General features: G+C 38.8%; 2 protein-coding genes across 3 annotated transcripts in view; both read left to right on the top strand.

Moving 5' to 3' along the window:
- The first annotated feature begins 5173 nt into the window (after window positions 1-5173).
- CalpA (calpain A) overlaps window positions 5174-13135 on the top strand; it is a 30182-nt gene continuing 22220 nt past the window's right edge. The window contains exon 1 of one of the 2 annotated variants that reach the window (XM_022806158.2): window positions 5174-5338. In XM_022806158.2, the coding sequence (XP_022661893.1) occupies window positions 5291-5338 (48 nt within the window). In that variant the 5' untranslated portion in view covers window positions 5174-5290. The remainder of the gene's footprint in view (window positions 5339-13135) is intronic. The other variant, XM_022806155.2, reaches the window with a different exon arrangement.
- On the top strand, window positions 5348-12198 carry LOC147755146 (uncharacterized). The gene is made up of 2 exons (XM_086990786.1): window positions 5348-11553; window positions 11957-12198. Exon 1 carries the CDS (start codon window positions 9326-9328, stop codon window positions 9695-9697), a length of 372 nt encoding a protein of 123 aa, XP_086846912.1. The 5' UTR covers window positions 5348-9325; the 3' UTR covers window positions 9698-11553; window positions 11957-12198.

Raw genomic sequence — 13135 nt, 5'->3', positions numbered from 1 at the left:
TAGATATGATGAAAAAATATATATAAGCTAAGTCAGTGGCAACACTTAAACTATCAATACCATCATTAGAATGAATATTGTGTGGAAGTAAACTAATATGAAAAATGGCAAAACTGGTAGACATGTTGTCGATGCAGGACTGAGTTTCTAATGAGGGAGTTGCACCTCCATTTATCCGAAAAGGATATCAAGAGGGCTGAACTATGTTCAGGGGAAAAAGGGGGAACGCATACTTGCTCTGCTCAAGAGGCGTTAGCGAAGAGAACTAATTATGAGCAGATTGAAAGGAGGCAGCACATACGGAAACTAGCTATGATCAATGTAACAATAATACAATACGACAATAACATAGGCAACGCAAAAGTAACAACACACGAGAAAGGCAGGAAAAAAGTATATGAAGCTTGTTGCAGATAGAAGAGTTCTATCTGAGTGAGAGGGAGCAAGAGATATTCTATTGTATAATAATAATAAAGAGAGATTATCCCTTAGATTGAGGTAGTTTTAGTTATGGTCGGGGCAAAGGATAGGGTGTGGGAGGTACGGGTGGTCAGAGTAGTATCGAGAGTAGGCTCTCGCTGTGTTTTTTCCTTTGTTCTAATTCTGGCAGGCTATCTATACGATATTTCGTTCTCGACAGCAGCTCTTCGTAGGTGGCGAGGAATAGGAAGGCGAGCAAAATCAGGTAGGAAACTATATTTAAGGCAGCAGCGGCGGCGATTACGGCATAGGAAGGACTTCGTAGACAGGCAACAGACCCGGGACGCAAAAGAACGTTAAAACGAACGAAATGAGACACAAAAACGTGACGAAACAAACGATGTGTATAAGAGTGTGACGTGCACTCGAAGTAGGAGATTCATGAGTATATTGATGAGGAAGACGTGATGATGATGATGATGATGGTAGTGACGATAACACCTGATAATGATAAAAGCAGCTGACCATGTTGGCGTGAAGGACACGACTTGAATGGTGATGATGATGATGATCGAGAGGGCGGCGGCAGTCGAATCCATAATCGCTGATAGGTTCAGTATACGGGAAGAACCCTGGTAGCTTCAAACAGCGACAACTGGCTGTTTTATCTGTTTGGACGCTTTATGCTGCAGCTTATTAAACGTGTACGAGCGTGTAGGAGATAACAGAAACAGGAAACAACACGAAAACACGAATAGCTACGATATTAGGGAAGCAAACGACTTGCGTGTTTAATGGAGTTACGTCTAATAAGGACCTAACAACAAACACCGAACAATATTTTAAACCGCGTGTCGACCTGAAGAAAACACCCGTATCTCTCCACAAAACTTCTACCCGTGTCGAAGAAAGAACAAAATTACACAGAAGGACGATATGCCATCATATATTCATTGGAAGTATCGTTTACACGCGAGTGTCTCTGTGCGTATGGTCTGTGTGGCTGAGCATTTATCTATAACCGTTGTCCTTCTCATTATGACTCTTTATTATTATTATTATTATAGTTTTAGTTTTAAATCTATGAGTGCATGTATCATACGATTGTATAACATGTATATATTCGTTGTAAATAGCCTTGTACATGCCAATGTAAAATAAAGAACTACAATTCAGACCGTTATTTTTAACTAAACATATGACCTTTAGAGAAATAAAATTAGTTCCTCAATAAAATGTATTTTATTGGAGAACTAATTTTACATGATCATATCGAACATTTACGATGCTAAAAAAGGAGTTGTGTATCTATGTATATTACGTAAGTCTTATAGATTCTAACTTCATAGGTATTTGTTTTCACAACGTTAAGTATAATAATGGCCCTATATTATATTTTAGTACAGTAAATGATTGCGACTTATGACAGTTGTTTTGGAATTGTTTTACGCGAAATTTGGCATGATTGCGAGACGAGCCGCTCAAGTTTGCTTTTTGTGCTTTTCTATGCTTTTTATCACGGAGCAACCGAAATGCATGCGGTTAACCTATTTTTAAAGGCTAGCAGGAAAAACCGCGCAGAATGATTTTCAAAAACAACAAAAAGTAAATGACTGCGACCATTCGACTTTAAATTGGAGTTTTTACTTATTAGCGAGGAATATTAATAATGTTAAGCAACAACGGTTCATAAATTTTTGGTAATTTTCGCAATGATGATTTAATAATAATCATGAGGTGAATTTTACGTGTCTCATGAGTATATATTGTGAAACAGGTGCGGCTCATACCTCGAGATTCAGTAAAAAAAAAAAATAGATATGTACCCCGCTAGTCGAACCTAGGACTCGCTAATTGCTCATGTTTAGAGTGCACTCGTAATATATTCGGAATTGAAGCCGACCGAGCCAGAGGTATTGCTGTCTATTGCAGGAAATATTGGCGTTGAGAGGTTTCAGCCCGTAAAACCTTTTTGACCAAAGCTTGTATCTTTAAGAACGTAAGCCTAGGTTTTTCTGTTGTTATTAATGTTCATGCGATCTTCGACTAACGAGGCTAATTTTGGACTCGCATTTTAGCCAAGCTAAACTTATATTGTTTACAAAAATGTAAAAATAGTTCATGATATGTTTCACTAACCAACGATATTGATGAGTGCTACCCTAGTTAACTAAAGCGAGAAGAATTTCACTTGGAAAAGGGTGTGTAACGAGATGTAGCGCTTCGATACAAAAACAGTAAGAATTAACACTGCATGACGAATGCGCTTCGGAAAAGTAGGCTGAAACACCTTCCGCGAGTATTATTAGCAGATTATTTTTAGATTATACATATTTTGGAATACTCCATGTAATACTCCCAAAAAAAGGACTAGAGTGATAGTCCATGACGGGGGAGAAAAGCGGAATGTCTAAGACCTTAAACATTCGACCTAAAGTTTCCGAAGAAACCAAAGCCAATATTTCAAAGCGTTTTCGAAGTCTCAGAATGTGTAAATCTTGTGACTATAGTTCTGGCCGATTTCTCAGCCTCTAAGCCACACGGAACGTAAGCAAAGCAAGCTATGAAGGATTATCTTTGAATCAATGAAATTTATAACTCCAAATATTTCCGCAAGGGTAGTAGTTATTATGGAGCAGAGCTGGTCCAATGTACTCTATCCCTTAAGCTTCTAAGGAACAGCGGTAACTCTGTTAATAATATTTATAATACTCGAACCACTAATTGAAATAAGCGTACCACCGGCATACAAAATCTGTTTCAGGAAATTACAAACATAGCTTATGTCGATTTCTCGTTTTCCGTTTCGTGTCGATTTCACGAAGTAATACTTTTAGTAAAGCCAGTGGAATCGCCGTGGACTACTGATCTCATCAATCCACACTTTGTTAGGTTCCTGTAGATTCATCATTTCCTTACGTCTTAGTATTTACTATAATATATCAAATAGGACCACAGTTTTAAAGTTGGGTTAAAGTAAATAGTTACTCTTTGACCTTAATGAGCGTAAAGGAGATAAGAGTAGCTCATGCGCTTTTGCATGGCACCACCTTTAAAAGCTAGTATTAAGCGGGACTTTTCTAGATCATTAAGAAACACCACGTAACCAGTGTAACAATTTCTTACAATCTCCTATAACAATCGGGGCACCGCAACAAACCAGTGGATGTCGAGTAAATAACAGAGTCGGTTGGCTTTATCTAACAGGTACCTTGCTTAGGCTGGGCCATGTAAGTTTACCCTATGTGATGAACTGCGAGAAAAATATTCAAAGTGGCCTAAGAAAGTTTCTATTTCAGTTTAACTCACTGCATACTATTTGTTTAGATAAAATCTTTGACCCGATTCGTAGATGTGAAGGAGGAGCAAACGGACGGGTATTAGTGAGCGCGAGCCGACTCGATCTGGCACCGACATACAATAGATGTATGCCCATGATGGCTTAGTGGATAGCATATTTGATGTCTAATATTAGTGGTCTAGGTTCGAACCCGAGCATAGACAAACGTCGTAACGTGATGAAATATCTGGCGGCAGTAGGTGTTGTAGAACTCGGAACGCAGAAATAATAAGTTAATACATAACTTATATTTCATTTACGGTTGTTTCACGTCATGCATTTGCGGCCCTAGTGGTTACATGTTAACACAGTAGTTATGTTTCTGTCCCTACCGAAACGAAATAAAACCATGTTACCTAAAATGCCTAGCTTTTTTTCCACGTACAAATATATTTCAAATATTATTTTGTTGGTGGCTTCTTTTAAAGAGGGGGTGTAGACGTTTTTGCATTTACCAGGTACGGTTGCCATTGCCTCATAGCATTATTTATTAGCAAACCATTCATTAGAACACGAAGTTGTATGCCATTTACGACAATTAGAGATATTCAGAGCTCATCGAAGATGTTCAGTGCTTATCTGGGTACAATTGCATAGTAGTAATTCGAGGCGTTGGGGTGTCACCTTTCTTTGTTCTTCCGTAGAACGCCATGTTGGTAATCGAAGACCAGCCGATGTAGTACATCCACCTCAAGTTAGGATTTCTGTAACAGACCTAATTTAAGACATCGTACTGTACAACACGAAGTCTTTGCACAACAAAAGGACCGTACAATAAGTACATCCATTCGGTTGAATTTATTTGACTAAGCTACGCATAATATGAAGCTTTGAAATGCTCTGCCCCAAGCAGCAAATACTTCTGACAACATCGCTGAATGGAATGAACTTCTATTCCAAAAATACGATATTATTAATATAAAATGGTTTTGCGTAGATTGCAAAGAAGTCTGTCATACAGTTTACTAGAGCCTTAATACTATAGTAAATCCATTTATACGCTGCAGCTTCGCAGTTGTGCTTTTTTTTAAACAGTACCTAAAGTTTAGGGGAAGTTTTGCAGACTTATCTTTAGAGTTTAGTTCTCTAAGAACGTTTAGAAATCTCTAAGAACGTGTCCTGGCTTTGTCAGCGGTAATGACCCAATGTAGTTCAGCTTAGGATACGGGGTGACGCTTGCAAATTAGAACAACCGATAGCTGAAGAAGGTCTTTGAACCCAGATATTTCCCAACGATGGTTGCAAGGACTTCTACATCCCACCAGTGAGGGCGCCCTAATCGTTTTTCCTTGTAGCTCTAATCCTAGTCCGGCCACATTCTCCTTGTTTACAAACAGTAGCGCTTTGTACAACTTGAGGGTGTAGATCGTGCAATAGTTCTACTCACTAGTTGTACAGTGTAATGAAATAGGTCAAGGTCGTAGATGATGTATTACATTGACTGCGTATATTCAGGTTCAATAACTATAACTGTGTTATATTACTTCGTATTTTACTTGCGAACGGACCACAGTAGGTTGAGTCAGAATAATGCCGTATGTAATTGAGCATGGAGACCAACCTGTTGAGGTTTTCTGGGTAAGAGTAAAGCACAAACATACATTCTAGTTCTGTTAGTAAAGTACGCTGACATGATTGTTATTTTATACTGAACAAAAAGCTACTGTGTAAATCCAAACTGCCCAGCCGCGGTGGGGCATTGACCTGATTAAAGATCACACGGACCTTCGCCATGTTATTGTTGATAAGAACAACTACAGACGATCAAAAAGTGCTGAGCAAGACCCTAATAGGACGGAGACAAAAAGTTTTACATTTAAAAAAATCCGTGCGCTGTATAAGTAATATTGTCTGGATTCAACACAGAATAATAGCATTTGTTGTTTACTTTGTAAATTTGTACGGTATCAGATTATTGTTTTTGAAAATGAAAGAAAACCTGGAAGATCTATTTTCTTACCCTATTCATGTCCATTTCGTGTCCAAGAACTATATTGACCGCATAAACGAATGCGTCATTGGGTGAGTGAGGCATAGGCTGCATATGACGATTGGAAAGACTGAAAGCTCTGAAATACAGGTCTCCTAATCCAAACAGTGGCTATTATCTCCTCTAAAATAATAATGACAATACTCTAATCTTTAAGGACACTCTGTTCTTTAGTGATTCTTTAATATCAGAAATCGTTTCATATGATATGAGAATCAAAAAGATTGTCTCAAAGTTTACATACATTTATGGCGGGTTACACCGTCTGTAACTAAACAATAAGTTTACTGATTAAGACTTGAAATTATCACCGCGCTAAACAGTTTCCAATGACCACATTTTGAGGCTAACTGGGACAATTTTTTATTGGTAGTATATTGCGCACCAACAGTACGACATGGCACGTAGCTTCATGGCATTGGCCATATAGTTTATATAGCACATGCCAGCTATTCTTGGAATTAATTAGCAACCAAAGCAGAGAGACTAGACTAGCCGCTATATTTGCCTATATATCGTACGAACTTTGATATTTGGCTTTTATTAAGTATAATGAAATGTAGAAGTTCGGCAACGAATAGTTTAAATATGTTTTTAGTGTTTGTCTTATAGCTGCCAGTGATTTAAGATATCTCCACTATTATGTTATTCACGTGACCCTTGTACTCTCAAAGCAAAAACTGTTTATCTAGGTATGATATACAGATACAAGTATGTTTCGAGTAGCCGTGCAGCCCGCTTGTAGATCGACAAGACAGCTTGTCTATTTTGCGAGTATGTCTTTAATTATATATCGACTTTCAGATTAGAATTAGTCAAGCCGCTTTCTTAACGAATAGTTGAGGGATGCCATATATATATGGCATACTTTATTTATTTAAGGTATAGGTAGATCCGACCTCACAGCGTAGTATCAGAACTGGTTCATTATAATGAACGTGAAACATTTACTTTTTTGACGTACTCCAATCGTACATAAAGACTGAGCCACTAATAGACATAATCGTGGTCTCGAAATAGATCTATAGTGTCACTCAGGCCTTTGATTTGTCCTACGGTACTTATGCCTTGCTGCATTTGATCTGAGCTCTGTTTGACATAGGATACAAAGTGACCTGAACAGTTTACAGGTAATAACGATAATTCGCTGTTTTTTCACGAAACAGCGCATTGCACCGGTACTACGCTTTTTATCGATCGGTTATATGAACATTATTCCAAAGAACTGTCGAAACTCTCGACGGCGGAAACTGGCACGTACAAAATCTGTGGTATGTGTCATTTTGTTTATTAAAGCCTAGAGTTCCGCGTAAATAAAAGCAAAAATTAGATTTTATTGAACTCTCTTGGTCTCTGATAGACTTTACAAATACAACTAAAAAGATTTACTGAAAGGAGTGAAATGCTTGAGTACATTATGTGACCATTATGATTTGGTATAAAATTCGACGAGAAGACGGAATCAATCTATCGAGTAATTTTCGCGTATTTCTTTGGAGGGGCCAAAGCTAAGCACGTGTTTCAAAGAAAAACGTGCCAAAACGAATCAAAGGGACTAGAAATAATAATGACGTATTTAGCAGAGCTGCGGAATAATTATTACAATTCATGTTACCCTGCAGAAAGCTGCGTTGATTTAGACGTAACGACGTCTTGCAACGATTCCACACCGAATAAGTCACGTAGTAAAAACAGTAAGGTATATGCCGATAGATGCGTACAATAACTGAATTGTCGATCTGTAGCAGAATAAAGCAAATGCAATTATTTTTGAAAATATAAAAAGATTAAAACGATCCCTTATTAATATGAAATGTTTTCGTATGTTAACCGCTCGTCAAACTCTATACCCGGACATTTTTCGTGACTGATAGTTCATTTTTTCAACAATATTTTGCGATTTTTCGAACATCCTGTGTATCTATGTGACTAATAATTTGTGGCAGAGCAAACGCTAAAACTGATCCACTGATTATTTAGGTGTTGGCTCTTCATCATGAGTGACATAAATATACATAATAAGTCACATATTTGATTGCTATTGGTATTTATAGCACTTCTATATGGGTTAGCTTTAACGCTAATCTCACGATTGCTGTCCCAAAAAGCAGTCATCCAATCAAAAACAATGATCGATTAAAGTGAGTATTTAGAAAGCGAGCAACCTAACCAATAGTCAGCGAAATGAGAGCCAGATCTATACAATTCATATAAACATATGCTAGATCTGGATAAATATTCATTGCGTCACATTTGATGGCGTGCGACAACGAACTTTCTTCGCAAAAACACAATCCTGTAATAGATGCATGATCAAGTCACTCTAGCCAGCTTGCCCATCCGATTATTGCCGATTCGGCCGATGTCCTTGCAGTTAATTCAATTAGCTTGTAATTATAAAAAGAAGAAAAATACTAACTAACAATAGCTAAGATGAAACGCCGAGATCAGAATTATTATCATTGTAAGAATGAGCCTGAATAGCTGTAGTCGCGTGCTGCAGCCAAGAAACATAATGAAAGCCTTCAAGAAGCCTAAGTTCGCAAATCCGAAACGTAAAACTATGATGCGACGAACGTTTCAACGACTGTCAACGATGTTGGTGCTTATACGGGATCTACGGAATTAACAAAGCAAAGCATTAAAGGGGGGTAGGGGGAGGTAAAGGAGGCTCTAGTAAGTCGAGTAGCATCTCGGATGCTGATAGCTGTCTGGCGGCGGGACTATCTTCGATGACGCCTTTTGCTTGGTGCGGCCCAATAGTAAAGCATGAAGTCACCAATGCGGTTCTCCATAGTTTTCCATAGAATCTCAAGTAAAGTTGCACTATCTATAGCTGAATCTCCTTACGGCATCCTTTATCTCCCCTTTCGCATCCCTCTGGTGTTTACTTCGGGTTCCTTGGGCTGCGGCGCCACTGGTAACCGGGGTTCATTGAAGCGTCACGTGATATAAATTCGAACAGGATTCCCACAGTTGCAGTCGGTCACTAACTACCAGGTTTCGTCCTGTTTTCGTCTGCAGTAATCGTGGCACACGCCCGATACGTGGATAAAGCTGGTTTTCTTTTTTCCTTAACCATTATTCTCCCTAAACACGAGCGGTGTGATACAGTGCGTGGGCCGTGGGCCTCTTAGCGTACTCCGAACAAACATTATCCTCTAACCCGGATATCAGTTAACCAATTGACAGGCCGTTCAGAAACGGCATTCTAGAACGGTGGAGCAACGGTCATTATCAGAGAGTGGCGATATCGCGAAGCGACGTCGGACGACTTGGTACGCTCAACGTCGAATAAGGTGGCAGAGAAAAAGCTATATTACAGACACTTCATCAAAGACAGATTCAAAGACAAGAAACGTTCATTGGTTCGTCGTACTCCACTTAGCTTTGTTAACTGCAGGCGGTTATTTTATATTCCCTAGTGACCGATAATATGAACAGTGACTCTAAGTGACACCCCTCTTACCATTTAGCAGAGAGTTTGTACAAACAAATAAAAGTGAACGTACAAAGGAACACTTGTTTCTGTGAATCTGAGGAGATTTTGTGTGTTCCTGAGAGACGAACACAGAATGGCGGTGTCACTCCGTCGTATTGTTGTGCTGCTCTGCTTTCTCGGATACGTATGCCTAGCAGCAGGAGGATTCGAAATGCTCAAGCTGAAAAAGTTGGCTAAATGGGCGATTATCGGAAGAGCGATGCAGCCAAATGTGATTCCTATCCCATTCCCAATGGGTGGCGGCGGGTATCCTCATCCTGGCCATATTCCACATTTAGCCCCATCGATGTTACCCCCTCCGGTTCCAGCAATACCATCACCACCTGTCGCGTACCCCGTCCCTGTACCTGTTCATCACCACCATCATCACGTAGTCTCAGTTGGCCACCATCATCATGGCGATCATCACCACATGCATTCAGCCAGCAGCAAGGCTAAAAAATAGAACATTGTCGTTAATAATGATAATAATATGTAATGTCACAAGTTACCTGGCACATGTCTGCTAAACAGTTGGTTTCCACAACATTTATCTATTGAGTATTAAAATGAACCTTCTGTGGAACTCAAATTTCGTAAGTAGCAGCACATGTTCCCTATACGACAGCCGTTAAGAGGGACGTTAATCTCTTAAACCTTTAAATTAGCCAGTCTTGACAATCAATTGGAGATGTTTACTAGAAAGCAGATGCAGAACTGTTGCGTCAACTCGGCGGTATTGTGCTAAACAGTTAATTTACTGTTAAAGCTAACTTGTTAGTATTCACCGCCGCCATAGTTGCCTCTTATCGTTTATTTTTAAAAAAATAAATCACGTGTAATATTTCAATGATGTAATACCATATTCCATGCGAACTTCATTTCTCGATAATCTATACGCTGTTCTACATAACTCCATAGAATTACACTCATGTGAGAAACGCATCGTCATTTACTCAGTCATACATGGTGATAATGATATGGGCCGTCCATCAAAAAGGCAAGATGACGCTGATCATTTAGAGGTATGTCGTTTTTTAATAGAAGGTAGCTGTTATACCGAACACGCGGGATACTATATTTTCCAGAATCGATTCATATTTTCGTTGTTTCCGAAGGTCGTCCTTACATGCGTCAGGTACGCGACAAATTTGCGGGCTATATACAGACAAGGTTTCCTTGGCCTGAACAGAAAATACATTGAACATGAAGCGGGTTATCTCTTACGAGCTAGCGCCACTAATATCGATTAATACTGCAGGACAAAAAGTAAGCGAAAAAATACTGCATTGTGGACTTCTAGTCTCATCTCAATAGAAAGATCTAAAAATAGCTATGATGCATGGCGTTAAATGAGCCTGCTATCTACGATATATCTAAATTGTCCTTTACATTAGTTGTACCTACTCATCTCCTGATGTTGATAGTAACCCGTAGGGTGGCACCTGCTAGCAGTTATCTAACGTCGGTATAAAGAGTAATAATAATGATTACACAAATTTATACACATTTGTTGTGTGGCATAAGTCATCGGCGGAACTTGAAGCGACGACCCCTAAGCTCTTTCAAACAGAGGCAAGCCACTGCGTCGACCCCACCCCGTAATTATATAATATTATAATGATAGCAGTTTCTATACTTCTGCATAAACTATTTTGTACTTTGAATTGTGTAAGTTCATGAATGCACCAACACACAACGTTATATTATTAATTATGTGAGTATGTAGCCTGATTGCGGTGGACGTTTGTTTCGATTAGTTGGTGATGTAATTGCCTGTAAGCAGAAACGACTGAGCGTTGGAAGTTTGCTTGTAAACCTCGAATGAAGATTTTAACATACTCCACTGCTTAGCTGTGCGTCACATAACCTCGTTTATGGGATCAATAAAAAGGTGTGCATATTGCGTGCTTTACGAATCTGGTGCAGTCTCCTTTTACTACATTCGTTTGGTATTTTAGCTACACGCGGATGTCGTCTGCTTCGTAATTTCGATTGCACACACACAATCAGACAAAACAACCACCATTCCGACGAATGTTGAACGCATCTTTGGCAAAATAACATGGAGTGATTGGGCTGATTGTGTGCGTAACCTGCCAATTCGAAAATCAGTAAATATCAACTGAATGAATACAGAACGAGCAAGAAAACCGGTCATGTTTACCGAACAACAATAGTCATAAGTCACGTGATGGTGATGATGGAAGAAGCCGGTTTTGTCTCATTTTCATAATGAACTGGCGTGAGACAGGGGACTGGTTTCATTGCTTACAGTTAATCTTTAATAGGTTGTTCCATGTAAGCAGCGGCGCGATCCATGTAAATACTACATTCCGAACAAATAATCAGGATATCTAGTAAGAGTGAATTAGTAAGCTATCTCTTAGTAGACTTTTAAGAGTAAGTCATTTTCATAACAAAAAAAAAGCATGTGGACAGAGGGAAACTGTCAGAAGCATTATCGTGATTAAGCTACAATAAAATAAGATGTAAGAATACTTTTACAATTATCCTAAAGTCCGATACGTCGTATGGTGGGCGCCTTAGTTTATAACTTAACACTCGCAAAAATTTTCAGTCTGCCTTCGTGATTATCTTGTTTAATACATCTGTTTTTAATGAATTAAAAGGAAGTAATTATGGCAAGAACAGACCAATAATGCATAACTAATATTTCAAATATCGTCTGCTGTATGTTACGTATTTGGTACTTTCGAAATAGATCTTGCCTTAGCCCGATGGCAGCGATTCGAAAAACAATGTCCACAAAGTCCTTTGTTTTCTACGATTCTGGGCAGAGCTCAGAGCCTGGGTGTGCAGTGGACCCGCAGGGACCTTCTGAGTTGGCCGCGACGAGTTCGGATCTGACTGTGGCGGGTACTATGCTATTGATTAATCAACTGAAATAAAGATCGAGAAATTGTTGGCATACAAATTGCACAGGAGGCGATTTTCCATATTAAATGCTGTTTTTGACTGCATAATGAAAGTTGATCTATCAAATATTTTCTTACTGAGCATATATTTCGTGCAACCCTAATTATCCAGATAGTTAATTAAGGAAGCACTTTAATGGGAAATCAGAAAACGATGCAATATGATTTCAGACGATTTTCTTACGCTTTTAAACGACTTTCAGTATATTATTCGATGTCTTTTACTGAAAAAGAGAGTTGACCATGAGGAGTATAACGAGCTTCTTTATGATTCACCTTTTAATAGTACTGCAGCATGTTTTTAAGTTTTATAAACAAGTGCCATATTTAAGGCAGCATTTAAAATTATGTGGCGTATTCGGTTCCAATTGGGAATAGCAACCATGCTGGCGCTTAGAACGTACCACTTAGCATAAGATAACTGATCGAGCTATTCAAAGTGAGGTACAGCTAGCCATGTTTATCCTTTATTTTGAGTATAAAAAACAACAGCGGGATAATTGATATTCTCAAGACAACCAGAATGATCACTACTTTGCCGTAGGTGAACTTGTGACGTAGCAGAATTGCGGACGATCACGAAAGTTCGATTAAATATTTTTCGGAATGTTAGTTGAGGAAGCTACGAGGGTAAGGTGTATCCAACTTATACATACATATTAGTTCCGTTGAAAAAGAATGTTTTTTGAGGTTCCAGCTTCGCATGCACCATGCACTTAGTATGTGACTTAGAGCAGCTCAGCGTAACCAGACACTTGGGAATACGTGCTTCAAATTTTATGTGCTGTATAACTTAACGTAAATTAATACAAAATCAAACATATTATAACATGAATGCACTTTCATTATAACCAATGCGGTGCTTATATACAATGTCTTCAGTAGCATTTCTACAACAGACCAGGGCTTTACAGAGTAAGCCATGGCGGATTACTAAATACATGGATTTCGTCTAATTCAGCAGT

This window comes from Varroa destructor, unplaced genomic scaffold (assembly GCF_002443255.2).
Source record: "Varroa destructor unplaced genomic scaffold, Vdes_3.0 BEIS01000005.1, whole genome shotgun sequence".
Taxonomy (NCBI): domain Eukaryota; kingdom Metazoa; phylum Arthropoda; class Arachnida; order Mesostigmata; family Varroidae; genus Varroa; species Varroa destructor.
This window is presented reverse-complemented; position numbering and strand designations above follow the sequence as displayed.

Coding starts and splice junctions, on each gene's coding strand:
- LOC147755146 (XM_086990786.1), top strand. CDS start 9,326: ATGGCGGTGTCACTCCGTCGTATTGTTGTGCTGCTCTGCTTTCTCGGA.